Here is a 22,087-nt window from a genome sequence, read left to right as displayed (position 1 = left end):
ATAACAACTCAAAAGGGGAGAAACCAGTTGAAGCCTGTGGCACTTCTCTGTATGCAAACAAAAGGAACGGCAACCATTTATCCCAATCTTTGCCAGTATCATCAATACATTTTCTCAACATTTGTTTCAGTGTACCGTTAAAACGTTCTACCAGACCATCAGTTTCAGGGTGGTATGGAGTCGTTCTGATCCCTTTAACCCAAAGTTGCGAGTACAGTGACTTCATCAGATGGGACATAAAGTTTGTACCTTGATCTGTTAAGATCTCTTTAGGGATGCCAACTCTAGAGAATAGCTCTACTAAACACCGCACTATATGTTTGACCTGAATGGAACGCAATGGATAGACATCTGGATTTGGGTGGCGTAGTAACAAATAACCAGGGCAAACCTGTGACCCTTGCTACTTTTTGGCAGAGGACCAATTATATCCATGGCTATTCTTTTATAAGGTACACTCATTATTGGTAATGGTTGTAGAGGGGCTCTGTTTGAAAGTTTGGTAGGAGCTACAACCATGAACACATGTGATATTTACCCTGCCATCAAAATCAGTTATTGCATTGCTAAGTAAGCTGGACTTCACCAAGGTTTGTGAACTACCAGTGTCAGCTAGGTCTTTCACTGCTTGACCATTTACAGCAGGGATGGGGAACCTCCGGCCTCCGGGCCGTATACGGCCCTCGAGACCATTTGGTACGGCCCTCGAGGTAATTTATAAACACACGCAAAAAAGAAAAAAATTCAAGAAATCTAGACCGCAAAATAATTAAACAAGCTTGTTTTTCCTGGCCAAGGTCAGGGTCCTTGAACAAAACACGAGCCTAACGTGTCATCACGTGGTATATGTCTCGTCTGACATGAGCGTAGTTCTAACGGAGAGCACCAGAACGCGGCTCCGGGCCGGGACTTCACAAATTGCAATACCCATAAGGAGCCGTACACATGCCACAGTTTTTGCGTGGCTGTGTCTTTAGTTGAAAGCCCAGTGGCGATCTGTTCATCTGTCATACTGATCATACAGTCAATAACGTTGTTGTTATTAGGATCTGGTTAGCTAGCTATGCTAACGAATATAAGAAGCTTTTTCTCCAACCAGTGAGGTAAAGGCACATCTTTATATGATCATTATAGTTATAGAAAAATAAGAGAATAAAGTAAACAGGTATACAATACTAATATGACAGTAAAAAAAAGTTGTTATTAATAAACAAGAATACAGTTTAAAAGGGAAGTGATTTGTAAAATATCCATAAAGAAAAAAATCTGCTTACTGTTCTGTTTCATATGGGTGTTGAGAGATGTATCCATAGATCTCTTCATGTTGCTCTCAAAGTGCACCAAATTGATGCTTTTAACTTCAACATTTAAAATAAATCTTCCTGGTGGTGCATGCACCCAAACCCCCCTAGATGAGGTTAGATCCCACCCCCCACACTTAAATCATGTCCACATGGATATGAAACTAAATACATTTGCACACATCTTGTGTCCATATCTTTCTGTTTTGGTGGTCATGCCACGGTGCATGAATGCGCGGGTCATGGTCAAATATCTGGATTAAGAGGTTGCTTTTTCTTTGCACAGCATGAAAGAAACGCGAAATGAATGGGCTGTGATTTGAGTTTTTTAAGCAGACGTTGAGTTCAATAATTTGTACGGCCCTCGAAGGATGTTGTAAAAATTGAAATGGCCCTTGAGAGAAAAAAGGTTCCCCACCCCTGATTTACAGTGACCTCTACTACATGTCTATGTGGAACAATTCCACTATCAGTAACATTAGCAGGGTCAACACTTTCTGCACTAGGTACCGAACACATCTCAACCGACTTAGACTTTCTTAATGGACACAATGAAGCCTTGTGACCAGGTTGCTGACAGTAGTAACATATAAAGTTCGTTTTTAAGTTTGGATATGCAGGTTTCTTACCAACCCCAGTGCCCATGCTCTCAACAGCTGGCCAAGTGTGAGGTTTGCCCTCCCCATAGCTTGGCTTCCCAACAGTCACTCTTTTCTTTGAAGGTTCCCTGTGGGCCGCTGCATACCGTTCTGCTAGATCTGCCGCCTCTTCCCCAGTCTGGGGATTGTGCTCCTTGACCCAGGTGCGGACGACTGGTTGAAGCACACGGAGGTACTGCTCCAAAACGATAGTCTCTCCAATCTCCTCCTTAGTATGGCTGTTCGGTCTCATCCATCTTTTGTAATGCCCCTTAATACGGTTGTAGGTTTCTCTCACAGTCTCTCCCGCTGGCAAAATGGTGCTCCGGAACCGCTGTCTGTAAGTCTCTTCAGTCACATTAAACTTCATTAACACTGCTGCTTTAACTGCTTCATATTACTCTGACTGTTCCTCATCCATTCCAGCATAGGCCTCAAGAGCTCTTCCTGTCAACAAGGATACTACTCTGGATGCCCACTCAAATGGCTGCCACCCCCATGTTCTGGCCATCCATTCAAACCGAACAAAAAAACGTTCTGGGTCTTCACCTTCTTTGAAGTCAGGTATCCTCGGCTCACTTACATAGGGCCTTTCTGTCCGGACTGGTGGATCAATATTCCGCAGAGGCTGGACAGGCCAATCGGATAAGGAGACAGGCCTGCTAGTTTGAAGTGGATTGAATTTTCCATGTGGCTCAGCTTTTAGCAGGTGTGTTGAGGTTTCAGCTTGTAGCCTTGGATTATCAGCACGCATTGCATAGGGATACTGTTGAACAGGGTCATAGTATACTTCTGAGTCCTGCCTTGACTTTGAAACCATGTCACTTCTTAATTTTTTAATCTGTTCAAAAAGTATTGCCTCAGTCTGCTTAGACCTGTGCACAAACTCTCTAATTTCTTCCACAAAGCTTACTGTAGAGAGTTCCTCACCCCCAGTATGGGCTGTAAACACTTTGGGGCGAACCACCAGCTCTTCCTCATCTTCTTCACTTTCAGCTGCCACGGCTCCCTCAAGTGGCGATTCTTCTTCCATTGTCCCTCGTCTTTTTTCTTCCTCCATGTCTGGCAAGGCTGGGGCCCTTGCCTGACGACCTCTTCCACATCCACCTCTCATTTAGTCACTCTGTCCTCAAAGACTCCTCACAGGTGTTTAAATATCCCACCACTGCCACCAATTGCTACGATGTGAGGTGCAGGTGAAAGAACGATACGTGGAGAGAGGGTCTTCTTGCAAAAAATAAACAGGCGTTTTATTCTTAGCCTTCCACATTATTCAACAGCAAACACAAACTGCATGCCTGGTGCTGCATTCACCAGGAGTGAAGGGTTAAATACAAAATTAAACACTGTTGTCTACACTTAATAAAACCCTAAAGGCTTAAGTAAATTCATTATTGCATCAACATAAAGATTATACCTTCAAAAACAACAAGGTCTGCTTAAAACGGATAGTTTTTAACCTAATTGACACTCATCAAATCATACATTTCCTGACCAATCGCTTCCAAGACTCCACCTACTCATACGGCACATATAAGGAGTACTTTGGAGGCGTGCTCCCCCTTCGAGCACTGGGACAAGATGGCCTCCAGGTCTGAACAAAGGAAATGGTGATTACTTGGTGCTTGTGTGTTTTACAGACTGACAAATTAATTTAAATGCATTTTATTAGTTTGTCTATGTAAACTGTTTTTATAACTTTAACTGAAATAAAGACAACTCTGAAAAAACATGTACTACCTTTCTTATCAAACAAATAGTTAAGACCAACATGTTAGTGAGGGAGTGTGTGCGCTTCCTCACACAAGCTCATTGTGGCCATGTGATTCCCACACAACACACACCAGAGGCTATTGTTTGATGCTTTTGTAGAACTTTTCGGCTTCTTGTGGCGTTGTGAAGAGAGGAATCTTGCCGTTGTGTAGAACTCTGAGTTTGAAGGGGTTGTGTTGGAATCCACGGAAGGCGTTGATGTCAACAAACAACTTTGTAACGGCGTTAAATTCCCGTTATGTATGATGTCTCGACGTCTTGATTCACGGTAGACAAACTCCTTCTCCTGAAACTTTAAGAAGCGGACGATGACCGCTCTGTGTTGGTTGGGTTTCCCCGACGCTAGCGTGCGATGAAGCCGCTCCAGAGTGAGAGCCTTGTCAGGTGTCAGCTCCAGCCATCGTGTCAGCATGTCGTTAACGAAGTTGAGGAGTGTTTGTTGGCCCTCGGCTCCTTCTCGTATACCAAACAGCCGCAGATTCTTTCTTCTGCCCCGGTTCTCAAGGTTGTCTGTCTTTGACTCAAAGTAAGCGGTACGTTTGTTAACGGAGTCAAGTGTGGCCTCTGTTTATTCAAGCGTCTTCTCTGCGTGGTTTATGCGGCCTTCGGCCTCGTTAATACGGGTTGAATTAGAAGAAACATCCCGTTTTAATTATGTTACTTTACTCTCCAATGCAACCATTGAGGTTGCCACGACCGTCAGATGTGTGTCAATGTTGTCCAACTTTGTTCCGAAGTCCGCCCGCAGTGATTTTCGCTCAAAACTATGTTAGCCATGTTGCTATCTTCTGAGTCGCTCCGTGGACTTGGCGGTGCTATTTTAATCGACCGACTTCGTCCTCGAGTGAAAATATCGCAAGCCTTGGTCGCAGGAGGATTTGACATATCAAAGCTGATATTGTGTTAAAATATTTTGCCGTGTAGTGTGGAGTCTATTTTTATATAACATTACAAGACTGATTCTTATTATTACATTATTGTGCTCATTGTATGTGCTGTGACTTTGGAATAAATGGACCCAATCACCCCCCCATGTTGGATGGACAGGAACGAAGGGAAAAGTTACATGAGAAAGTGTTTAGCTTGCAATATTGAAAGTAGCAAGGTCGAGTGCAGAGACTGAGAGAACACAAAGAGGTAGTCAGAACAGCACATCTCACCGGCCTTCACTTTGTATGGGAGCCGCGCTCCCCCCCAAAGCTAGGAAGCAACATTATGGTTTCCTACTATATCTGAAGAAACATTCGAGAAAACAAATTAGTATGATGGTGCGAGAGTAGGGAGGGACTTCCACAGGCCGGCCGAATGCTGATTGGAGGATCGTGTTGCCAAGAGACTCTGAGTCTGCGCACCAACCAAAGAGAACCAAGTCTAAACCGCGGTATCTCTTCAGCTAGTCTTGACCAATCATAAATGTACGGGCAACGCCCTGTGTAATAAAATATATTGAGTCGATGTACATTGTTGTGATCTGTTAGTATGCTCTCTGCTGGTTTTTACTGTTGTTCTAAGTAACAGTAGGATTTAAAATATTGGAAAATATGTGGGGATTTTCTTCTTATGTGAAATATATGGAGCTTGAAATATGTGAGTATTTCATTTTATAGGAGAAAATGGTTTACTGAAAGAGTTGTTTTGAGTAAATATGTTACAAATGGTTGAAATATTTTTTTTAGAGGAGTTCTGTAATATCATTAGGAGACATTCATTTTGTTGTTAAGATGGCATTTAACAACCAAGGCAGATAGTATGATTAGAAAAAGACAGAGTGGAAAGGATGGGATTTATTTAACCTCAGTGTGCCGGAATTTCTATAGGTAATGCGTCCCGAGACCTGGACTCTCTCTCTCTGCCTGTCAGACGGCTAAGACCCCGACCCGCCTGAGCAAACAAAGACCTAACTCAAGCAGGAGACTGCTCGTTCTCCATCGAACAGACAGAGAACCAGAGCTGAACCCACAACAACAAGACTGCATCCAGAACTGCATCCAGAACTATCTCCACCTGTGGCATCCAGAACCAAAGCTCCATAAAACAGCAAAGAGACTGTAAAGGAGAAGATGAAATTCAAAGCAGTACAAGAACAGTGGCATGATGGGGGCTGCAGATGAAACTGGGCAGATGGCTGCATTAAAGAGTTACAGCGGATGGATTCAAGAGCTGATGGACAAAGGGGGAGAAGTCAGAATCAGAGGAGTTGGTCGAGCAGAATGTGAGGAGGCCGGGGTCACGGCTCGAGATAAACCAGAGGAGACGGGAAGGGAACCGGAATGAGTGAGTTTGCACATAAACACACTTATTCATAAACGCACATAAAAATAACCAAATTTAAAGAAATTGAATTTACTTGATAAATAAGTAAAGATAAAAATATGTATTACCCATGAATTAATCAATTGGTAAATTAAAAATAGCAGTAAAGAGGAAACTATTCAAGTAAAATTAGGAAATAATCCTAAACATACTGAAGGTACTGTGGGATATAGGGGGAGACATTATGGAAATATTCAATACACTTTAAGCAGTGGGTGTTTGAGTTAGGAGTACAGAGTAGAAAAGATTCTTCAATCTTTTCATCATGTTTACAAATTATTCTTTTAGAGTTTTTATTCATGTGTGAATTTGGTAGAGATTTAATTTGTTACAGTATTAATCTACAGTTTAAAGGGAGAGTTTTAGTAACCACTCAATAAAATCAGACAAATATTTATTTATATAGGTCATGTTGAAGGGTCATGTTTTCAATTTGAGGTATTGGTTTCACCATTGTAGCATATATTACTACAGGAGAACTTTTTATGGGGAAATAACTGTTTTGTCGTCCAAAATGTAGAGTTTAAATTAAATTAAAATTAAAAACAGCTAATTTAATTTTGAAAAAGCAATATAATTGGGAGTAAACAAATGTGGGGCCTTGGATCACCCATTGTAAAGGTGCATATTATTGACAACCAATAGGGAGAAGGGGTCACTCAACCCACCCTGCAGTGGTTTTTAAATCTTACTTGCAGTTTCACAGGGAGCGCACAGCACCAGATTATGAGTTTAAAAGACAAGCGTCACCACCTCCTAATGGTCATCCATTTAATTGGTAATGACCTGTCATTTATAGATGTTAAAAAGTAAAAACATACCTACCTTAAATGATAATTCCTAAATTCAACTACAAACCATTGATGAAATTACTTCTGTTTTTAAATCCTTGATAAAGGAGTGAGTGATTGTTACATGTTGATACACCCAAGGTTCCACGCACTGTTAGGGAGGTTAAACGTTTTTCTTTAAGTAGAGCAGAATTGAAGATAAATTAATATAATGAGTTATGAAATACATGGCTTTACAGATCCTAATAATGTTTTGACTCAAGAAAATAATTATATGCACAAGTTTCTGAAATAGATCTATTAGACATTTTAATATAGATTAGGTGTTAATAAACTGCAGTAGTAGTAGTATAAGGAAGTTTTTTGAAGTTTTTTGGCTAACAAATTTCAGGAAATGTGGGAAACAGCTGTCCCAATGAAAAGTTAGAGATATCTTGAAAATTATAGTTGTAATCGTGAATTAATAAATGATGGCGCTCGATATATGACATATTTTTGTAGACAAAGGATACTGGCCTATGCTGAAATATCAAAGTCTCTGCAGACACGACACATGGCCCAAAAGACTGAGACCTAATGGCCTTTGACCCTGACTGACAGTGTTACTTGAGAAAAGCACTGTCACTGACTGACTCTGGGGTGAACCTGACCAAACTTGACTTTACAACCTGAAAGTGTGAGTGTGAATGTATGTCTGCATGTGATCAGTGTAACTGCATGATTTAAAACAATAACTAACAAGCATGTTTTTGGACTAACACATTATTCTGGGGCTCTGCGGGAAATGAGAGGTTTCCTAAAATTCCACAAAATTGGAAAACCGCACATGTAACCCGTTTCTAATCTACTTGATGATATGTTACTCCAACAGGCAGTGGCAGTTTGCAAAATGTGAAGCTCAAACTAAAATGTGAAGATTCTGTTTCTTTTAGGACTGAAAGATGGAGAGAAACACTTCTTTTCACTGGAGTGTTTACAGTGGAAAAATAATGGATGTAAATTTGTGAATAATGTTTGGTATTTTCTTATAATCAATGGTTACCTGAAGGTTTTCTTCCCATACAGGATTATGTTACACATGAGTTCATGTGTAAAAAGGGGGAGTGTGTGTATAATGTATTATATCAACATGGCTGTAAAATTCACAATCTACATTTTTCATTTAGGGACTGAAAGAAACCTGCCGCCCCAACTCGGATGTTCAATCTGACCATTGATTGACAGTTTTAGAATGAACCTGCTCCATGTCTATAGGATACTGTTTGATGAATGTTGACATCTTTCTAAATATTGATTGAATTATAACAGGTAACACAGAGGCAGAATCAGTGGCCAAGGGGCTACTGTGAGAGATGTAAGTCCAGAATGGGAATACCAAAGAAGTTGACCTGTGATGATGAAACAATTTTGTAATGTGGATATTTTAAGAGATATTAGAGTAAGTGGGGTTTTAAAAATGTAGAACGAATATATTACAGTTAAGTTAAGCTAAAACATAGTAATTTAATGAGACAACATCCTTTCTCGAGCCTGGTAAATAATTAGAAGTAAAAGCCATAGACTTTATTGTTTGGGTCATTATGGGGATAGAAATTAACAACAAGACTAGTTTCAAAAAGGCAATTTAAATTCATAATAGAAAGACATTTGATGACAGTATGTTGGAATTCTGTATTCATTTTCTCAGCTTGATAATATCTCAGCACTGACAGGTAGAAGCAGTATTACCAGATGCAATCATTCACTTTGACAGTATCATGATTTTAGTTGTTTTTGAATCCATAACATGAGTGTGTTTCTTTACCAGAAACATTAGCAGTTTATTATTATATTTAGATTTTAAATAGGATTTCAAGGATTTGATTTAAGAATAACACAGATGCTCATCAGAAATTCAGAGCTATTGAAATATGTGATTTAGTTCACCTAAAGATGTTGAAGTTTAATTTTGTTGGCACAGTGCAAGTATTAAGACTCTGAAGCTGCACTGGACAATTAGGAGGTATAATTAATTTAGAAAACATTAACAGTAGAAATAATAAGCACACCATTTATAATTTACAGAGATAAGAAAAGAAGTGGTTTAAACAAAAAATTAAGATGAAGAGAATGTGAGATTTAAAGCGAAAAGTGTAAATGAAAGAGCATGTGTTTGAGATGTGAAAGTATGAAATGGTACTAGAATATCTTATGATCAATCAAAGGGCTGTAACTCAATCTCAAATGAACCATACTCGCAGAACGCCCCACAGACAGCAGAACTAAATGGTCCCAGGAGGGAGTTTTTAACTAAAGACAGCATGAGGGTGCCTCCTGATGAGTTTAAAGATAGAAACCAAATATCAGCAGGTATTGAAGTAATATTCCGCTGTCCCACAATCAACAAGGATGTGAATGGGGTGACCGAAATATACTATAACCAGCAGAGATTCATAAATTACACCAGAGATGCAGTAAAAAGAAAATAGACGTAGATTAGATTCACACCTTAAAAGGTGTGAAAGGAGGGATTTGTGGAGACTGATTCTTATTATTACATTATTTGCTTATTGTGCTCATTGTATGTGCTGTGACTTTGGAATAAATGGACCCAATCACCCCCCCAAGTCTTGATGGGGTGGACAGGAACGAAGGGAAAAGTTACATGAGAAAGTGTTTAGCTTGCAATATTGAAAGTAGCAAGGTCGAGTGCAGAGACTGAGAGAACACAAAGAGGTAGTCAGAACAGCACATCGCACCGGCCTTCACTTTGTATGGGAGCCGCGCTCCCCCGCAAAGCTAGGAAGCAACATTATGGTTTCCCACTATATCTGAAGAAACGTTAGAGAAAACAAATTAGTATGATGGTGCCAGAGTAGGAAGGGACTTCCACAGGCCGGCCGAATGCTGATTGGAGGATCGTGTTGCCAAGAGACTCTATCTGAGTCTGCGCACCAACCAAAGAGAACATAGTCTAAACCGCGGTATCTCTTCAGCTAGTCTTGACCAATCATAAATGTACGGGCAACGCCCTGTGTAATAAAATGTATTGTCGCACGAGGTTCGAGGCTCTTGACGGATTTGGTGGTTACAGATTACAGCTTTGCTGCCTGTGATTCCCAAAGACGTGAAGAGTCCTTGGCCAAGTAATATATATCTTTTGCTCTCTTTACAATAAAAAATAGTTAAACTTAGAAGTTGTCTGTCTTTTCTGGAATTCTGGACCCAACAGTAGGAAGGGATTTTGTATTAAACTATAGAGGTTTCTCAATACTCTAATTTCCCCTCCTCGACTCCTTTCCTCGACTCCTATCCTCAATACTTAGTCCCGCCCACAGGAGATGCAAGTGGAGGACTGAGGAGGGGAACCGAGGAGAGAGGAGGGGAAGCAGCAGGCGGTTGGAGAAATGAGAACTCCTCTCCTCTGAGCGGTAATTTTAAAGAGACGTCCATCAATGATGACAGGAGGCACAGCAGCCCTCTGTCTGATGGACAGATGTGTTCATGACGACTTATATATTTACTTTTAATTCATTGACTGTGCGATATAATGAGACAATAATAGGCTACAGATGCGGACATATACACACACATATATTTATATAAATAAATATAAATATATCTCTGGTCACTGAAATGGGGAATTGAAATTACGGGCCAAAAGTTGTATTTACAAGTATTAAAAGTAAGCATATGATACCAAACCAACTGAGACCCGTCTGTCCGCCGCATCTACGCATTGTACCACACACACACCTACACACTGTACCACACACACACCTACACACTGTACCACACACACACACACCTACACACTGTACCACACACACACACACCTACACACTGTACCACACACACACCTACACACTGTACCACACACACCTACACACTGTACCACACACACACCTACACACTGTACCACACACACCTACAGCTCCTAAAGCATAATCGGGCTACAGCCGTTGTGTATTTTATTATGTGAAGCACTAAATGGTCTTAGAAAAATATCGACTCTTTGTTTGTAGATAGACTATCTACTAAACTACAGCATACAAATACAGAGAGTAATGTGGGCCTGTTATACTGAGTGATATATATTTTACACACTGCTCTGCTTTCTGCACGGACCTCACAGCTGTTCTCACTGTAAACATCGCGTCACCGTTCAAGCGGTTTCTAAAATAATATCCAGGGGATGCATGCAGAGCTGTCATTGGCTGAGATAAGTCCGGCTGTGCGTAACGCTTCCACCGTTCCCGGAAATGCATCCGTTGAGGAGCCGTGGAGGACCCATCAGTGTCTCCTCGGTTAGAGCTCCTCCAGAGAGCCTCCTCGATGCTCGATGCTCGATGCTCGGTCCTCGATGTGCATTTAGAGAAATGAGATGTCCTTCAACATGGTGCGCTGAAATCCATTTCCGGGTCACAACCGGAGGACCGAGGAGTCGAGGAGTCAAGGAGTCGAGGAGTCGAGGAGGGGAAATTAGAGTATTGAGAAACCTCTTATGTGTCGTTGTCGGGAGCCTCCCAGCTAAGCTGCCATCTTGGGCCCTCATTTCATCAAATCCCCCTCCTCGACTCCTCGACTCCTCGACTCCTCGGTCCTCCGGTAGTGAACCGGAAATGAATTTCAGCGCGCCATGTTGAAGGACATCTCATTACTCTAAATGCACTTCGAGGACCGAGGATCGAGCATTGAGGAGGCTCTCTGGAGGAGCTATAACCGAGGATACACTGATGGGTCCTCCACAGTCCTCCACGGCTCCTTCGTGGATGCATTTCCGGGAACAGAGATGTTTCAAAGAGTCGTGACGCACGGCCGGACTTATCTCAGCCAATGACAGCTCTGCATGCATCACCTGGATATTATTTTATTAACTGCTTTCATCGCGACGCGATGTTTACAGAGAGAACAGCTGTGAGGTCCGTGCAAAAAGCAGAGCAATGTGTATAATATATATCACTCAGTATAACAGGCCTACTCTCTTTATTTGCTTTAGTTTAGTAGATATCTACAAACAAAGAGTCGATATTTTTCTAAAACCATTTAGTGCTTCACATAATAAAATACACAACGGCTGTTAGGCTGTTAGCTGTAGGTGTGTGTGTGTGTGTGTGTGTGTGTGGTGTAGGTGTGTGTGGTACAGTGTGTAGGTGTGTGTGGTACAGTGTGTGCGTAGATGCAGCGGACAGACAGGTCTCAGTTGGTTTGGTGTCCTCTGCTTACTTTTAATACTTTTAATTGTCCTCAGTGTAGCGACCAGAGAGGGGGAGGGGGATAGGCTATATCCAGTCTCTGATAGTGTTACGTTATGAGAGTGCTCTGATTTGATTCTGAAATTGTATATCTTTATATAAATATATAATTTATCAATTTAGTTTGGTATCATATGCTTACTTTTAATACTTGTAAATACAACTTTTGGCCCGTAATTTCAATTCCCCATTTCAGTGACCAGAGATATATTTATATTTATTTATATAAATATATGTGTGTGTATATGTCCGCATCTGTAGCCTGTTATTGTCTCATTATATCGCACTGTCAATAAATTAAAAGTAAATATATAAGTCGTCATGAACACATGTCCATCAGACAGAGGGCTGCTGTGCCTCCTGTCGTCATTAATGGACGTCTCTTTAAAATGACCGCTCAGAGGAGACGAGTTCTCATTTCTCTAACCGCCTGCTGCTTCCCCTCCTCTCTCCTCGGTTCCCCTCCTCGGCTCGCTTCTCCTGTGGGCGGGACTAAGTCTCGAGGATAGGAGTCGAGGAGGGAAGTCGAGGAGGGGAGTTAGAGAAATGAGAAAGGGCCCTGGTCTCGTCCACGTGACCCCCCAATAAGAGTCATTGTTGATATTGCATTTTAGTTTTAACATTTTAATTAACATTTGTCCACTGAACCGTTTGTGGTTTCCTCCTCCACAGTACAACCAGAGACTCTCTAGAACAGGCATCCTCAAAGTCCGGACTCTGGTCCGGATCCGGACCCAACCACAACTGTCTCTGGACTCTGAGCAAATTATACTTTTCATATGTATTATCTGCTAGACATCGCCACAACACAACGAGTCAAAATTCTCCGCTATGTCCACTGCAAACAGCGAACTGCATTTCCGACTGTTCCACTGTCTGTGTGTGTCTGTCAACGCATTGGTCCAAACACATTCAGCATCCCGTCAGCGTTTTTTCCCCCCACCAACAGTCTGCGAATCAGAGGCACAGTAGGGCGGGTCTTCGCGGAATGCGGGTGGGAAAAATGCGTGTGTCGTCTCTTTCAACCTGTCTGAGTCGGAGTGAGAGTTTAAAAAAAGAAAAGTCAGAGCGAGAGTTAACAGCTCATCTAGTTGCATGCATCTGTACTGTAGCTAGTAGCCTATAGTTTCAACTACCGGGGTGGCTTAGGGGTGGCAGTTGCCACCCAAGCTGCCGCTTTGTTTTTAAAGAAAAGTTGTGGCTCATCGGACATTTATGAGAGAAAATCTCTAATGTCCGAGTGCAAGTGAATGCAGCACAAGACGCAGGTCTTGTAGCCCCTCCCCCGGCCCTGGCACGAGTGTGGAAATATGATTGGCGGCGATTTCATTTGAACGGGGGGACAGCGTAAAACGAGAAGCATTTGGACTAAAGTAGACGGAAGGAATGAGGTATTTGCGGTCTACAATAGACAAGTTTACGCGCCAAAACACGGGTAGCGCCATGACACTACACAAATGCACTTCATTTCCGCCGGAAGTCTTTTGCACAGCGTCTGTCGGTGTAAACCGATGTAAACAGTCAGACGGGCACTGGTGTAAACACAGCGATTTCGATGCTAACAGTGATGCTAGCTTGGGAACACGATTCTACTTCTTTGACTGGAGATGGCGTTACTCTCCCCCACCCGAATTCAGTGCAAAACTGGGAGGATAACATGACGACGTGGCCCAGCATAAAACCAAAATAAACTGCCTTATTTAGGTCATGCCCACAGGAGCCAACAGTTGTCTGTTGTTTACATAATGCACAATTTACATGATCTCTTTATGCTGTGCAATATATCATATGTGCCTGTACTGTTTGAGTGAAAATAAAGTTTGATGTAATTTAATTTCATTATTGCACTGTTATTGCATTATTGCATTTCATATGTTCCTTAGAGTGCTACAATTTCTTTTAACACAGTTCATCATTCATATTAAGCTCATACTGTACATAAATAACACTGAATGAATTAATTGTTGAGAGGAAACTAAAGAAATGGCTTCAACAAGAAAGATCACAAGTTTAATCCTAACAGGTATTACAAATTAAAATATAAAAGCAGCCCACACAATTACATCACTATGAAAATATTCATATATAATATTAAAAAATACAATGCATGCAGTATTTGTTGTGTTTATCTGTATTTAATGAACAACATGGCTGGGTGCTGGGTGCTGGTTTGTGGTCGTAGCACTCTCTATCTAACCACTCGTTCAGGTGCTTTCTCGAGTGATTGCAACCAACTACCGCACACGTAGTTCCCGAACCACTTTTCTTCATGTTGTAATTGTTATATCCTCTTTGTCTCTGCGATATCAGTGCTTTGTCGGCACAACGGAGCTAGCTAGCAAAACAAACCCAGTCCGCCAAAACGGAAGTGCATTGCATCGAAGGGAGGAGTTCAGGATGTAGAGCGGAAACGGCTCAATAACTTGTGTATGACAGAGAAGAGACTGTCAAGTTTGGTTGTACTCAGCATTGAATCAAAACGCACTAAAGATGTTGATCTTACTAATTTTGTAAGGCGTTTTGCTGAACAAAATGGTAATGTCAACTTGATGCTCTGCTCACGGATGAGCATACAAAACTGTTAAGATGATGACCTTACGTGTGTAAATATATTTTTTTCTTTGTGGGGGACGGGGTCTGCTCCCAAAAAACAGTTTTAAGTCCTGAGAAAGTCAAATAAGACGGTGTGTAAAACTTCACTGCCCAGCCAAAAAAGTAACCACTTTGATTTAACTAGGCCAGTAGGTAAGGGCATTCCACTGGATAATAACTGAAGTATAAAAGAATGCATGACTGAAGTGATGGAGAGTGGCAGACCATGTTTGAAGGCAAACAAAAAGAGGAAATAACAGGTCAAATCAAGCAAATCCCCCTCTCAGATTCCACAGCAACCAGAAGAACATAAACACTGGCTGATGATTTGATTAATCAGCTTTGTGATGGAATAAAAAATGCACAGTGCATTTCCTTAGCTGTGGATGAGCCCACTGACACCACTGACATTGCTCAGTTGTGAGTTTTTATGATGAGGCAAAGGGGGAGTTTGTTGAAGATGTGTTGGGCCTGACGAACCTCAGTGGACACAGAAGGGGGGAAGACATTTATAAAGCAATAATGGGAATGCTGAATGAAAGAGGGTGCAGCTGCCTTTATTCATAACTGCAGCTCTTACACTGCGACTCTGACGGCCCGTCCACACACAGGCATGAAAAAAATCTTGATGCTGGGCGTGTCTGAAGCTTGGCGATTTTTTGCGTGCAACGCGACCAACAACCAATCACATGAATCTCCCATCCCCGACATACAAAGCAATAGCAATGTTACAACGAAGTAAACTGGATATAAACTCCCCAAACAGGCGAAAACCTACCAGTTTCACCCACTGTCTCTGCCACCTCCCTCCATGCCTGGTTCCTCCAGTTTGTATCCCGGTAAATAGTTCTGGTCGTAAAGAACCGGGTGATTTGCTACCGTAATTTCTCGTTTGGAATATGAGGAAATGAACTGCGGTCTGGCTGTCCCAGTTTGCACACGGTTTGATTGGCTAGCGCTTGTACTGGCGGGATTTGCATAAACGGGATTTGATTGGCTGATGCCAGGTTCGAAAGCATCGGGAGCATCAAAAGTTGAACATTGCTCAACTTTTGATGCTCACGATGCTTGCAAAGCCATGCTCCGCTCCCCACAATGCAGTTCGGTGAAGATTACAAATCTTCTACGTCACCCCATTCAAGTGAATGGGCGAAGCTTTGAAAGATTTTTTTCATGCCTGTGTGTGGACGGGCCGTGAGGGATTAGGCACAGACACAATAACAATGAAAACTGCTGCATACAGATTATTTTTGTTTTTGCAACCTCGTGTTAAGAATGTTGTTGCAATTGTTTAAAAGTTTGAATGACCGTAATAAACTGACCTTTGTGTTATTGAACACATTTTTTTGGACCTTTATGATTTGTATTTGAGTACCCCTGCTCTAGAACTTACTCATCCTGGTCTTCAACTTTAATGAAGTCAAGTCCTTCCCAGCTTCCTGCTGTTCCTTCAACTGGATGGTACCGAATATCCAACTCAATATAGATCTACAGAGAGAGAATGAATAAAACCCAAATAATCTCTTGATGTGTGTGTGTGTGTGTGTGTGTGTGTGTGTGTGTGTGTGTGTGTGTGTGTGTGTGTGTGTGTGTGTGTGTGTGTGTGTGTGTGTGTGTGTGTGTGTGTGTGTGTGTGTGTGTGTGTGTGTGTGTGTGTGTGTGTGTGTGTGTGTGTGTCTTACCTCAGTCAGGCTGTAGTTGGAGTCAGTGAGTGGTTCCCGTAGCAACACCCTCCCCGTGCTAACGACATGCTGGAGACTGATGACCAGTTTACCTAGCAATCTTCACACACACACACACACACACACACACACACACTGTAACCGAGATGAACATTGTGTTGTATTTATTTATTTTGGTGCGCATGCCTGTTTGTGTGTGTGTGTGTGTGTGTGTGTGTGTGTGTGTGTGTGTGTGTGTGTGTGTGTGTGTGTGTGTGTGTGTGTGTGTGTGTGTGTGTGTGTGTGTGTGTGTGTGTGTGTGTGTGTGTGTGTGTGTGTGTTTTACCTGTTGGAGAAAACTTTACTGCAGTTGTACACACTGATGGACAAAACTTCATCCCTGATCTCTTTCCCATAGTGAGGCCAACGGAAATGCTGTACACACAAAAACACACACACACACGCAAAAACACACACACAAAAATAGAGTTAACTTTCTTTGTTAAGATGAACGTTTTTCAGCAAAAGGTTACATGACCTATAAATACACTCGTAAAAAAAAATCCTAATCTAAAGTTTCAAATGTACAAGAAAAAAAACGTATAGGTAATTATAATAATAGTTGTCAAGAATTTTAAATGTCAAATGTATGACTTTAAAAAATATATTTTCTTATAATTTTACAATACAAGAGAATGCATAGGTTTATTTCACCCAAATGTACAATTTTAACCACCAACCCTGTGATAATACAGTAGCTGCTATGTAAACATCAATATTAAGCAAACTTCTCAAGCAAAAAGAAAGAGACTATTTCTGTCTTCACGCTGTATATTTTCCAGTTTTTCTAGCTTTAGGCACACACACACACACACACACACACACACACACACACACACACACACACACACACACACACACACACACACACACACACACACACACACACACACACACACACACACACACACACACACACACACACACACACACACACACACACACACACACACACACACACACTCTGATGGTAACACCTGAAGAACAAACACCAGGCTGACTCAGGAGCTGCAGAGAAGCAAAACTAAATACAGAAACTCTCTGCTGTCGTCATACGGAGGTTACTGTAAAACATTACATTGTCTGACCTGAGGGCAAACAGGAAGAGGCTTTACTTCAACAAACATGTTCTCTCTTTGCTAAAGCCAAAGGATCAAAGTTAAAAGAACCTCAAACTCAAGACAGTTTTTTTCTGATCACAATGCTGTTAAACTTTATTTGCATAAAAGTATGTAATTAATTAGGGGAAAAAACTAATTATAAGTAGAAATACACAATGCAGACAAATTGCCCCCTACCATAAAAATGGTCCGACTATTATTATTTCAATGAAAAATGTCAATCATTAACACTTGGGAAGCTTGAACCCTGAGATGTTTTTACTTTCAGGGTAAAACAACGTCAATGTACAAAATTGTTTATTTTGTATTTATTCATTGATTAATTGTCAGGTTAGGTGGTTTAATTTATTATAAAAACATCATATTTAGACGGTGTGCTTTGATGCTAAATCGTAGAAGTAAACTATATGTTATGTTTGGTCTACATGGCTGCAATAACTACAATACCCATGAGCCTCAGTGGTAGTGGCAGAAATAGAAAAACATGTATTACCCATCCAGTTCTCATCTACTGTCTTATTCAACGAAAATAGTGCTAAAATCCCTAACCATTTAATATATATTGCAAGATATGTTTCTGTCAAAAGTGCTTTCCGGAATGTTTTTCAATTGAGGTTTAAATACTAAGCGTTGAATGTCTGGCACTATTTCATGAAATCATCCCCCAATAAAAGAAAAAAGTCAAACAAAAATCAAGCCATTAACTCAAACAAAGTCCTCAATAGTTGATGGTGGGATTCATTGGATCTGCAATTGCACACAAATATCAGGTTTTACAGAATTAATAGAAATGTAAAACAAAAAAAAGCTGTGCAGTGTCAATCGGATTTACAATCTGAATGTCAACGCTGTTAATTACATTACATTACATTGCATTTAGCTGACGCTTTTATCCAAAGTGACTTACAATAAGTACATTCGACCAGGAAGATACAAACTTGAAGAAAACAGAATCATATAAGTACATCAGGTTTCATAGAGCCAAAACATTTCAAGTGCTACTCAACTAGCTTTAGATAAGCCAGTCCTTTATTAGTATATAACGAAGCTCAAACTACTCAGTACAGCTGTAACTATCCGCCATTTCATCTGAGTTGGAAATTCCAAGCAGCATCCATAACATGTCCAACACTCCCATAATGCAGTGCATCGTATTTTCTAGATTTAAAAATGTCTGTGTGAAATCTCACTTCAGTGCTTACTTTCGAACCAACAACTGACAGTCTATGATACATGGAGTAATGAAGGGTTGTCATAAAGGACCTTTTTCAGTCTCAAATGGCTGTGTTTATTATCGTGGGAGGGAGTTGCAATCCATAGCACATTTTTACTCTTAGGCAAATGTCTTCATTTTCATGTGTGTACATAGTGATACATCCACTGGAGTACATGAACGTCTGAACATAATGTGACTCCAATCTATCAAATCTAATCCATGTAATAATTAAAATTACACTCTTCATTCCTGCAAAACATTGTCAGGTAAAAAGGGAGTTTTTGGTTGTGGTTGTTGTATTTCTTCAGTAGCCTCATTGGGCACAGCAAAGTGCAATAAAAAAGAATCACATATTTAGTTGTGTGTGTGATGAAGGAGGGGCAGTGTATGTCTGTGAGTGTGTGTGTGTGTGTGTGTGTGTGTGTGTGTGTGTGTGTGTGTGTGTGTGTGTGTGTGTGTGTGTGTGTGTGTGTGTGTGTGTGTGTGTGTGTGTGTGTGTGTGTGTGTGTGTGTGTGTGTGTGTGTGTGTGTGTGTGTCTGTGTGTGTCTGTGTGTTTGTGTGTACTGTAGGAGTGGTGCAGTTTCCTATCAGCTCCATTAAAATAGTTTCAATCTGAAGCAAACAAAAAACTGCAGCTACCTGCTGTAACACACACACACACACACACACACACACACACACACACACACACACACACACACACACACACACACACACACACACACACACACACACACACACACACACACACACACACACACACACACACACACACACACACACACACACACACACACACACACCTTGGATGTAAAAGTTGTTGGTCGGCAATGCTGTTATGGTTTTCTATCTACAGCTTATTTACTGAAAGTATAAGACTCTAAATAATCTCTTTAAATGAATGGACGGTAATGGATTAAAAACGGCAAAAGTCTGATAGACAGCAAAGGTCTGACTCAGACAGAAATCTCCCCTCTCAAGGAGGAGAAGATGGAATTCACTCAGCACCAGAGCAGGCAGGAGATGGTGGCCAGGCATTGAGAGAAGATAGAAAGAGCCTCAGACCTAACCATGCTGGCAACTCTTGACGACCAGAGGAAAAAATACCAGAGGAAGGTGGACCTGTTGGAGAAGCAGATCCTTCAGAGGGACACTGACATTCTGGATCTCAGCAAGGTCGAGGATGGTCTCTCCATGAAACTCTCAGAGACCACAAACCTGCTGCAGAATAAAGAAGCTGGGATCCTTCAAAGCCTGGCAGGCTAAATTCAAAGGCAAAGGCATTGAAATGACGTTGGTTTTGTGAAATATAATAGGTAATTTCCCTAGTCCCTAACTGAAACCCTATGATGTGAGCTAACCGTCCTCTGATTTCTGACAGTCTGTCGAATGTCCATTGTACAATAACCTCATGCATTTAAAGTAACCAGTTAGTTAAACCATGTAGAAATAGACTCCTCTGTTTCTCAGAACAGCAACGCTCTCATTCTGGTGAAGAGCGTCAGATCATATACAAAAACACAATCCTGTATGGATGTGATATTTAGCTATTGACTGAAATCTTTGTGATTTCTTTAAGCCAAGAAAAAGTTAGCCTGCTCCTTGCATCAGATGAGGGACGTTTGTTTTACTGACCTCGTTGAAGATGGCCAAGTTCTCACACTGCAGAGCCTTGGTTTTGTGGGTAAAGCCTGGAGGACAGACAGGAAGACAGACATACAGTTAACCATTGCAACAGCACTGATGGAGGAAGTACTCAGAGCTAGTTTTGATATCTTTATACTGCTGTGATACAAATCAAGGATTCAAAAGATTCAAAAGGTTTAATGTCATATACAAATGTCCTGTAAATATGATATGAAAGACTTGGGTCACAGGTTCCTTAACAATGCAATTTAAATATATACAAGACATAGAAAAAGAAAATGACTGCAAGCTCAGGCGTTAAGAAGTCTGTGTGGCTTAACCTTAAGTGAGAAAATGTATGTTTTGCATTAATGATCTGATACTGCAAAGTTACCAGTATCATTCAAATATTGTGTCTTTGTTTTTTTTTTGTGAAGGGTATTATTTTGAGAAATATTAAGATAAAATACATTCAAAAATCAGGATCAATCTGAATCCAACAATGATACTGTGTCTTACCCTACCTAGTATTTATTTATCGTGTGAAAATTAGGTTAGACTTTAAGTCTCACTTAAAATTTAGTATTTTTATGGTGTGGTATTTTTTATGTTGAAGAAGAAGACATACTTTATTCATCGACATTTCTTTCCCCATGGTGTTTGCACACACAGGGAGGATATACATGCATTAACACAGAGGATATACATGCACACACAACCACATGCAGAGCAGAGAGGCTGCCAGGTACCCAGCACCAAGGGAGCAATTTGGAGGTTAGGTGCCTTGCTCAAGGGCACCTCGGCAGTGGCCCAGGAGGTGAACTGGCCCCTCTCCAGCTACCAGCTCACTCCATATATATATTGTTTTAGTCCGATCAGGATGTGAACCGGCGACCCTTCGGTTCCCAGACCAAGTCCCTACAGACTGAGCCACTGCCGCCTCAAAAGTGTCTAACATCACTGTCCAGAGGGCGATGAAGTACTCAGATCTGTACTTCAGTAAAAGCATTAAAGGTGGGGCTAACTTTTATAACTTAATCTACTCTTTGTGTTTTCTCTGAAGGGATCAATAAAGTGACATCGTCATCTAAACAGCCAGCTAAAAAAACAACTTAAAACACAGTAAAAATTGCTTAACAAATTACTCTTTTTTTTTTAAATGGTAGAAGTTAAACAGAAACAACGCTAGAATCAGATAACATCACGGAAGGCTTTGCAATAACAGAAGCAACTGACATCATGCTGTATTTCCTCAGGCAGGGTATTTTTTTATTATATTATTACATCATATTTATTAGTTAATATTTTATATTGATAATCTAAACAAGCAAAGTTCAGTTGATGAATTGAGTTGGAGCTGAAGTATAAAAATTAACATGAACTGGAAAAACTCAAGTAAATTTCAATAACCTCAAGAATGAATGTGAGTTACTTACCTCTGAAGCACAGTTCCACCTTTCTGTCAGATCGTCCCGGCAGGTTGGAGATCTTCTTCAGATTCACACTGATGGACATGACGATCCTGTCTGTCTGTACACCTGTCTGTGTTCAGCTGTCTGTCTCTCTACATCATGTCTCACTGTAGTCCTCTCCTCTGCTCTCTTCGACTGTTGGAAACTAACTGCTGTGTGTGTTTTCTGTCCAAGGTTGGTACCTGAGTGTGTGTGTGTGTGTGTGTGTGTGTGTGTGTGTGTGTGTGTGTGTGTGTGTGTGTTAGGGCAGGTCTTCTAATGTTTGAGAAAGCAAATAGAGTTGCTCAA

General features: G+C 41.0%; 1 protein-coding gene across 1 annotated transcript in view; it reads right to left on the bottom strand.

Moving 5' to 3' along the window:
- The window catches only part of fer1l4 (fer-1 like family member 4), an 88,059-nt gene extending 66,130 nt beyond the window's left edge, over nucleotides 1-21,929 (bottom strand). The window contains 5 exon segments of the mRNA XM_079681568.1: nucleotides 16,036-16,130; nucleotides 16,325-16,424; nucleotides 16,650-16,738; nucleotides 20,337-20,392; nucleotides 21,764-21,929. Coding sequence (XP_079537694.1) covers nucleotides 16,036-16,130; nucleotides 16,325-16,424; nucleotides 16,650-16,738; nucleotides 20,337-20,392; nucleotides 21,764-21,842 — 419 coding nt within the window. The 5' untranslated portion in view covers nucleotides 21,843-21,929.
- Between the last annotated feature and the right edge of the window lie 158 nt (nucleotides 21,930-22,087).

The sequence above is a fragment of the Notothenia rossii genome, assembly GCF_949606895.1.
Source record: "Notothenia rossii genome assembly, chromosome: 5".
Taxonomy (NCBI): domain Eukaryota; kingdom Metazoa; phylum Chordata; class Actinopteri; order Perciformes; family Nototheniidae; genus Notothenia; species Notothenia rossii.
Note: the sequence above shows the minus strand (reverse complement) of the source record. Positions and strands in the feature narration are given on the sequence as shown.